This window comes from Misgurnus anguillicaudatus, chromosome 14, assembly GCF_027580225.2.
Source record: "Misgurnus anguillicaudatus chromosome 14, ASM2758022v2, whole genome shotgun sequence".
Taxonomy (NCBI): Eukaryota; Metazoa; Chordata; class Actinopteri; order Cypriniformes; family Cobitidae; genus Misgurnus; species Misgurnus anguillicaudatus.
Window position 1 is genome coordinate 21,380,444 of NC_073350.2, and position 9,462 is coordinate 21,389,905.

At 36.1% G+C, this 9,462-nt stretch overlaps 2 protein-coding genes across 2 annotated transcripts; both read right to left on the reverse strand.

The window, feature by feature from the left end:
- Positions 1-416: 416 nt before the first annotated feature.
- Positions 417-3,351, reverse strand: LOC141369532 (uncharacterized). Its single transcript, XM_073876429.1, has 6 exons — positions 2,773-3,351; positions 2,393-2,645; positions 1,926-2,257; positions 1,267-1,351; positions 715-849; positions 417-616 (listed from the first exon to the last, which is right to left on the reverse strand). The coding sequence occupies exons 1-6, from the start codon at positions 3,334-3,336 to the stop codon at positions 417-419; spliced, it is 1,569 nt and encodes a 522-aa protein (XP_073732530.1). The 5' UTR covers positions 3,337-3,351.
- Positions 3,352-6,269: 2,918 nt separating this feature from the next.
- Positions 6,270-6,680, reverse strand: LOC129428143 (L-selectin-like). The gene has a single exon (XM_055185053.2). The coding sequence runs from the start codon at positions 6,678-6,680 to the stop codon at positions 6,270-6,272; it is 411 nt and encodes a 136-aa protein (XP_055041028.2).
- Positions 6,681-9,462: the final 2,782 nt, after the last annotated feature.

A 9,462-nucleotide genomic window follows, 5' to 3' on the forward strand; every position in this document is an offset into this window, starting at 1 on the left:
GTTACATCTCCTGTATCAAGGAGCCGGTTGAGCGTAGCCCTAGTTGTAAATCCAACATTCAGCTTTTCTCCTACCCGTGATAAAGCAGTAGGAAGTATGAACAAGTAAATTATTAAGAATTAAGAAGAAAAACAATTGCTAACTTGAATAGCTCTCTTTAGGTATATCCCATCACAATGATAAAATAAACTCTCTCTTTGTGGTCAGTAAGTGGAAGGAGTGTATGTACTGTATCTGCTTGTGAAACTTGGGATCATTACCTGGCAGTTGGTTTGCTGGGTCCTTGTAGTGGATGTCATGCAAATCTCGACACTGTAGTGCTACTGGCTTTAGAAACCTTGAGCACAACTTGCGAACAAATTCTGTCATCTACAAAGTTGTATTTCAGAAAAGATTTTTTAAATACCATGCTGCTACTAAAAAAATGGCAGAAGCATATGCCAACCCTCCCATTTTACCTCTTCATGGAGAAGAAAGATGGATGACCTCTCTCTCTGTAGGAGGAGGTTCAAGGTGGAGAAGGCTGGCAATGTAGCCTGATAAAAGAGGAGGTACACTTCCGTTAGTGGGTTGGAAAATGCATCCATCAGCCTTCGGAACCTTGGTTGTTTCTCATCTGTGAATAACGAAGTACAGGTTATGCATACTACATATCTTTACATTTCATTCTATTGTTATAATCTTGTATTAGTGTCAGTGAAGTATGCAGCCTACTTAAAGACTTGAAGTAGCTGATGAGTGGCTCATACTGCCGCAGAATTCGAGTCACACAGCTCTCCAGGCTCAACCATCGAATGGAAACATGTTGTAACATTTCCATATATTCATTCCCATGGAAGTCACAAAATTCTGAGGTGAAAATATAGAATCCTAAATATGAATTCAATGAAAATATTATGCATTTCCTTTGTACTACACTTTTGCTGGTTAAAGGAGCATTTCACCCATGGACAAATTAATCTTTATTAAAAGTGGATCATATTTGTAGTTGAAATGTAACATAAATTTCGAATTTGGTGCCTATTTGACCAAGAAAAGGAGTGTTTGTAGTCTCGCCCCCTCTACAAAGATATAGGACTTCCTTCTTTCAATGATGCAAAATGACAATTTTTACATCATTGAAAGGAAGTGCAACACTGAAATCCATATTTCTCCTGTCTCAAGGGAAACAGAGGGAATGATGCATGACCATTCAAAAACATGACTGGGTTTCTAACTATACAAAGCTTAATGCAAATGGGTGAAGTGTCCCTTTAAATCACAAACCTGATAGGTATCCTTTACGGTTGGTACTTCCCCTAAACCAGTATCCAACATCCACACACAGATCCTCTGGATCAAATCCAGATACCTGCATGAAACATGATCATTTATTCACGTTCCATTTTGCTTACAGATACTTTCAATATAGCACATAAACTATTTTACATGGCATTAAAGGGATAGTTCACTTTAAAATGAAAATTCTGTCATCATTTACTCATCCTCATATTGTTCAAACCTGTATGAATTTATTATTTCTGATGAACACAAAAGAACATTTTTTTGAGAAATTATGGTAAACACACAGCAGATATTCCATATTCCATTGACTTCCATAGTAGGAATAAAAAAATATGATGGAATGTAATGGGTACCATCAACTTTGTGCTTACCATCATTTATCAAAAGATTTTCTTCATCATTTATCACAATACTTACCAAATACAAAATATTTTTTCACTACTATGGAAGTCAATGGTCACTATCTGCTGTGTGTTTACCATCATTTCTCACAATATCTTCTTTTGTGTTCATCAGAAAAAAAGAAATTCATACACTTTTGAACAACATGAGGATGAGTGAATGATGACAGAATTTAAATTTTAAAGTGATCTATCTGTTTAAACGGATATGTCAGGAAAAGCATATATGATCACACTTACTTCCAAAAACCTCTGCCCAGCATGTTTGGCCGTGTTGTGAATTATGTGGCAGGGGCACCCATGGATGTAAATGTTTCCATTTTCATTCAAAATTCTTGATGCAATAGAATTTTTTGCTCCTGTATTCACTGGTGCATTATCAATCGACAGACTTACACAGTTTCCCCATGGTATGACATTTTTCTGCAAGGCCTCATTTATCTTTTGATAAATCACTTCAGCTGTGCCACAGTTACGGCCACTGGTGGTGCACATATCCAAAAACCTATGGACAACTTTGCTAGTGTCCCTATCATATATCCGCACAGTGAGTGGGTTCATCTTCTCTTGTCCTGCAATGATAATGTGCATGTTTTACATAATTAAAACCACATCAGGCTGAAGTTGAGTGTGTATTCTGTAAAGAAATGGATGCCGGAAAATGCAGGAGGTGTACAAACATACTGTATCAAATGTCAAAGTAATACCTGTATCATTTGACCCATCTGTGATCAATGTAAAAGGATTTTCCCTCATCTTTGTCACCAACTCATTTCTAAAATGCGGTACCACTGCTTCATTGATAATGCATGTTGCTTTGGTGCTCGCACACTTGAAATTCTGTGCAGTGGTGGAATCTTTAAAGCACTCCTTCAACAGCGGGCTGAAATGATCTGCTACTGCAAATGGCACATTATGTTGGACCATTGCAACAGCCACCTTTACCTCAGCTCTCCTTGTCTGCAACAGAAAGGGTTAATTAATGCACTAAATCAAGCATTCTGTGCAACATTTGTTTTATATGTTTAAAATAACTTACAATGTTAACAAAAATCAGCTAACACCACCTGTTTTTTTTCATATGTACCTTGGCCTCTTGTGCTGTCATACCACCAACAGAAGCTGGAGCATAAAACTGTGCAATGCCACTTGTTGACTGAAGTGCCTGTTCTTTGGCCTTATGGCCTTTACTTTTAATGTGCCTGTTTACATCTGTCACACCTTGATGGGCACATGAGCTCTCCTGTCTGCAAACAGAGCACCAGTAGTAGGAGCTGGTGGTGCCTAGGGTAATGAATGGCCATTTGGCTGACCACTCACTTTTAAAAGTACACCTATAGGTGGCTGCTCCACTTAATGCTTTCTTCTTTCCTGTGTTGTCCACAGACTCATCCACTGTCTCATCTATGATATCTTCGATTGTGTTCTCTCTTGTCTCTTCTACATTCTTCCCTACTGTTTCCCTTGCAGTCTCTGCCACCACCTCTTCAGCTATATTCTCTCTGTTCTCTTCTGATTTCTTCCCTACTGTTTTTCTTGTAGTCTCTGCCACCACATCTTCCACTGTCTCCTCTGATCTGGCAACCTTTATAGGGGGCTGACCCTTTGGTGCCCAGAATGAAAAAATACTTCTTTGCTTTTTCCCTGACATATTTTAAACAGATAAATGCAATGATTAATGTATACATTGGCAGGATATAAACATTACTAAAATAAAAGCCAGAGTATAGCTGAATAGCTAAAAAGAGTATGAATAAAGTATAATTTGAAAATAATGAAATAAATGAAAATGAAATATCTTAATATACTAGAATATACACTACAGATTACTGTAGTATAAACTAAAGAATACTAACGTTAGAGTATTTATTACAGTTTATCAGTTCACTACTATAGTTAATACAGAGTATGCTGTAGCAATCATTAACAAAGTGTTGTAAATACTATAATATACTAAAATTTACTATACTATTAGTATGGTTCAAAAACACTATAGTATTTCCTATAATATTTTTCACCTGGGATTGTTTCAGGTAGCCTCTAGTGTTTAGTACTTTCCTAAAGTTAAAGCTAATTCTGATTGCAAAGCAGTTCGATTTTTTTAATCAATAATTATTTACCTCGGCTATATTTCCCAACAACAGTTTTTATTATCTTTGATCACATTTTTGTGATGTCATCCAAGAATCGTAAAATCAAATTGCTATAAAAAAGAATGCGTTACCTACCGCTTTCATCGGATTCTTCTCTTCCAACTGCCACTTCGTCTGTGTGACGTGAGAATCTATGTTGCCTAGTAACGAATGTGCTTGCAGCAGGATCACGAAATTTACCCAGAAACAACAAATTCTGATTTCTGATTGGCTGGTAGGTGACAATTATATCAGGATGTCTAGTGTGACCGTGTCCGCGGCTCGACAGATATGAACTCGGCAGAGAACTTCTCTCCTGTGCCTCGTTCATTAATTGTATAGAGTGGGAAAAGTTTTCTTATTTTTTCAGCGTGAGAAATACAAGGTGTGGCGTGTGAGCGTGTGAACTGACTGAAATGCGTGAGTCTCACGGTGAATGTGTGAGACTTGAGAGCCCTGATAAAACTCACCTTAAAACTCTACTTATTGCTGTCAGTAGTGATTGTCGGACTAGCGCACATGGATTTAGCATTTATGGAGGCCTCTCTCCAAGCTTGAGGCCCTAGGCATTTGCCTACTCTGCCTTTAGGTAGCGCCAGCCCTGGGTATAATAACCCAGCATTAGGGTTAAAACCAGGGGCGGTTCTAGGGTCAGTGGATATCCGGGGCTTAGCCCAAAGACATCCAAGCATGTGACAAAAATACACTTTTAATAGCTAAAACATGATAAACATTTTCTAAGTGGTATTATTTTTGCCAGATTAACTTTTTAATAGTGCTCATTAAAATAACAATGTTCCACTGAGTTAAACTGAGACCACTTTACAATGATATCAAAGAAGTTTCAAAGAAATCAAAGAAAATTCTGTCATCTTTTCACCTTCTTGTTATTTTAAACCTGTATGACTTATGCAGAAGAAAAAATAATATATATGTGAACAACATCGGAAACAAGATCACACTAGACACTAACACTAAAACAAAGACAAGAGAATGCAAGGGAGCGGGGAAAAATGACGACTGACACAAAGACAAGAGTATGCAAGGGAGCGGGGAAAAAGTCACGAGACACGGGTAAAACGTGGTCTAATACAAAACATAGTACTGTCAGAATCCCGCCACAATGAACTACATATTAATACTAAACAAGATTCCGGCAGAATCCTGACAATACATGCACATCATATATCATTACTTTAGTGTTATAGTGTTATACGATTTGTTTAACTTGCACATAAACACAATCATCATCTATCAGCAATCTTTCCATTAGTTCTCTCTTGCTTTGCCAGCAGAGAAACAGTATATAATTCAGTGTCTGCAATACATTTTTGTATATTTAATATTTCCACGATTAAAGAATTACTGAGAAAAACAAATCTTGCTCTGTCCATGTTGAACGTAATTGGTTATTTAACCATTTTCATGCCCCAGAAATGCAAGGAAGACAGGAAAAGAGTACAAAAAAATTAAAAATAAAACTATTTGATTTATATTGGGCATCCACTCTCCGGTGCTAAAAAAACATCCTTTTTGCATTATATGTTGTCATTTGAATTGTTTAGATTGTAAATGCAAAGTGTCACAATGTATTTTCAGTTGTATGCAAATGATGAGCATGCTATGGATTAACCCAATAATATCGAACAGCTGATAAGTTAAATAGACATATTCATTGTTTTAAATGCAACTGAGTGTCTTACTACAGATCAGTTCATTTACTACAACTTGTGTGAATCTATGCATTTACTTTATGACCCTCAATTCAAGCGAATTTGCCAGAAAGAGCTTTATGTAAGGTATAGAAAGTGTGTGTTTGTGTATTTAAATAAGAGCATGATAGCTGTCAATACAATGGCTTATCTTTACTTTGCAATGGAAATTGCAAGTCCTCAGCAAAGATAAGAAACAAAATCCACCTGACATACTTTATCATACTGTATCATAGTATACAGTTTGTAATATGCTTACAGAATCAATATGTGTGCCATTAATACTGTACAAATTATTTAAGAGCTAGTGGGATTTGAACCAAATTAAATTAAAATGTAAAATTATTTTGTATATGCAAATATCTTCTGTAAAATAACAGGAAAGAACAACAACAAAAATAAAAACATACAACATATGAAACAATATTTTATTAGCTACTGTACATTGGTCCAAAGAATGTGCTAAAATTTTCAAACTAGAAAGTACAACAGTGGTGAAAGTTTTTCTTACAAGGGAACATTGTATTGTAATTTCATTGCATCAAGTGTTAAAAACAACTATTATTGTTAGATTTCTGCAGTTACAGTAGAAACTATTCAACCGCATTACACAACTCGTCATTTACCCATTAAATATTTAATGTTCTATACTGCAGCAATTAAATATGTTAAAAAGTATATTAGCAATTATATATTAACTTCTAGAAAACTACATCTGGTAGGTAACTGGGTCATCAAAGTCATTTCTGGAAACAGAGAAAGTTCAGTTTTTCCTCACATGATCTTGGCTCCCACTTCCCGCTTGCTACAGCGAGAGCACCACAGCGAAGATTTCCCGGGCACTGCTTCTGTCCTTTATCCAGCCAGTTCTCATACTGTAAACTATCCCCATACACCCAGAACCAAGAACCTGACAGAAAACGCAGTCCAGTCCACACATAACCATTCTGAACACTTTGAATCTTCCTCACAGCCGCAACCTGTTCTTTATCTGATGTCAAACTGACCAAGTCCACATATCTGCCTCTACAGTAATCCAGTGCCTCCTCCCACGATTTGGGTTCTGACACCAGGATCATGGAGCGCACTGGGGTCGAACAAAAGAAACTGCGGGGCTCAGAACAGTCCTCATCAAACCATTCGCCGTTCATTGATGCCACACAAGTTTTAGTTTTGAATTTTATGGGATTGTTTTGGAAATCCTTATTATCAGGCTGCATGTTGTTCCAGTTGCGAACATTTGAAGTGCCATTGTCCCATGCCCATGGGTCATTATATAACCCAATCCAAAAGTAAAGGTTATCTACAGAGGAATTAATATAATTCAGTAGTGCAGTGTTTATGTCCTTTGTTTTCACCATTACCAAGTCCATGCTTATCGACTTACAGTAGTTCCAAGCATCATTAAAGGTTTTACTCTCACTGACCAGCTTGTATTCAAGGTTGCCTGATATATTTTTAAAGCAGATAAATGGGTTATTTTCGAAGCAAACACGGTCATGCCAAAAGCCTCTCACGTCCATCACTGCACAGAATAAGGGTGTGAACCAGCAGGAGAATGTGAGGAGTTTGTTGTTCCCCCATCTCCAAGTATCATTCACAAGGGTATGATCTATACCTTTAGATAGCCCAACCCAAGCATCATCATTTTCTGGAATCACATCTCTGACTTTGACATTCTCTGAATAATTACGTATAATCGAGAAAGTATATCCGTAATCTTTACAGACTTGTTTTGCGTTCAACCAAGTGTCAGGTGTTGCATTAAAGTGCAATCCCATTTGATCATCTTGACACACAGAAGGATTTAAACTGTCACACGATACATGAAACCAAACTCCCTCACTGGATACTGTAGCACAGTTTTCAGAACTAACCAGTTTAAATATCCAGTTGTTGTATTATCTACCCACTTCCATGTTGATAGCCATCTATAAAGTCCAATCCAGGAGAGCTGATTGGCAGAACCGGTGAGGTTCCTCAAATCATTTGAATCCGACACTGTAAATAACCCATCATAATGATCTTTGCAATATTTTTTTGCTTGATACCATGGCAAAGGGCTTCCAACAAAGACAAATTCATTCATCAATCCAGGTCCAGGACTAGCAGAAAAAGTATAGAGCAGTAGTAGCAGGAAGGTAAGCAGCCCTAACTTCTCCATGATAAGGCAGTCTGTGAGACTAATACAACAATTGACGATAAGTTTAACTAGTCTCAAAATTAGTTTGCATGGCCGCCTACCAAGTCTCCTAGACGCCTAGCAATTTATTCAAATGTGGGATGTACAGGGAAGGAACACTTTCAACCAGGCACCAAATGATCTCATAGTTTCTCTTATCATGCACAACAACTATTTGATAACGCCAGTGGTGCTCAAACTTTTCACTCCAAGTGCCACATTTCTTTAAATAAAATCATTAAAGGTCCATGTCCATCTAACCAGCATTCAATTCATTCTTTATTTTTACTATTAACCATGGAATGGAATGGGATTATAAACGGTGTCCAACCCAGATATAAAGCCATATTTGAAAATGATTCTTGTGGGTCAGTGAAATATCTGAACATTAAAGTTAAATTTTAAGGACCGTTTTAAATCTCATTTGTATTCATTGGCCTTTTAGGACTTTTGTATATGGACGTTTGTCTGTTTTTGTCTTTTGGTTTGTAATTTTATTGCACTGTACAGCACTTTGGAACTAGTCTGTAAGGTGCCATATAAATAAACAAACAAACGAACAGAAAAGCATACTTCAACAAAGATTTACCATTTGTGTTGTTTGATTATGAACACCATTTTCAAAACCAAGTGTTAACAACATCCAATCCAAAATGGAAAATAATTTTTGATTTTATGGGGAAGCTGTGGATAGTTGCCATTTTCACTCTGCTTCTGAATTTCAATGCTGTAAAAATTAGCTGTAATTACGCAGCTGGTTGCCAGTAACTGTAGAAAATAAAGACTGAAAATGTTTCATATTTAACTTTGAACAAACTGTTGCCAGAAAAAAAACATAAATGTAAAATCTACAGTAAGTTACTGGCAACCGCAGCTGCCAGTAATACTGAATTTATTTACAGTGTAGGAGCGCTGGTAGACACATTTGAATATTTAAATGCACAGATCGATTCAGTTTTTTTAATCATCTGCATAGATGTTTTTGTTTTTTGAAGAATATGTAAATATTTTCCTGTCTCAGAAGCTACGCAAGATATCACCAACAGCCTTAAAAATACAGATCCTACAAAAGGTTTTTCGCAGCAATATCATATAAGAACCATTTTTGTTTCGCTAAAGGAGCATTCGTCAAAAACGTATAAAAGAACAATTTCTTTACACTTTTAAAAAATTGCGGTAGTTATGTAGCTGTTTGCCAGTAACTTACTGTATATTTAAATTTATGTTATTTACTGGAAACAGTTTGTTCAAAGTTTAACAAAAATAAACATTATGTCAAGATTTAAATGTCTTTATCTTTACAGAATAAAACTATAAAATAACAGCCTCATGCAAAGCATTCTGGGAACTAGAAATCCTCATCACCCATTTTCTGTTTTTATTTCCTTCGGATTTTGGTTCCCAGAATGCTTTGCATTGGGGTGTTATTTTAGTTTTATTATGTAAAGATAATGACATTCAAATCTATAGTAAGATACAGGCAAAAGCTGCCAGTAATACTGTAATTTCTATAGAAATGTACAAAATAATGGATATCCTTTAATTTTTTTCATTTTAAGTTGACTTGTATTTTTAACTTACAGAAAACATAGCAATATGGAGAAAACAAAAATCATGCTACCAAACTTTAACCTATAGAAATTTCAACACAAGCATGTTGATCGGTGCAGAATAGTAGAAAAGAGTTTTATCTTTGGTAACAACGCAACAGTATTTTGTAATTCCTTTCTAATGTATTATTTTCTTAATTT

Bases quoted from the DNA above. Each gene is read 5' to 3' on its own strand.
- LOC141369532 (XM_073876429.1), bottom strand. From the start codon at position 3,336: ATGTCAGGGAAAAAGCAAAGAAGTATTTTTTCATTCTGGGCACCAAAG. The intron at 2,258-2,392 runs GTATTACTTTGA...TTATCATTGCAG, and splicing joins AGATGGGTCAAATGATACAG to GACAAGAGAAGATGAACCCA. The intron at 1,352-1,925 runs GTAAGTGTGATC...TGTTTCATGCAG, and splicing joins CTGGGCAGAGGTTTTTGGAA to GTATCTGGATTTGATCCAGA.
- LOC129428143 (XM_055185053.2), bottom strand. From the start codon at position 6,680: ATGAACGGCGAATGGTTTGATGAGGACTGTTCTGAGCCCCGCAGTTTC.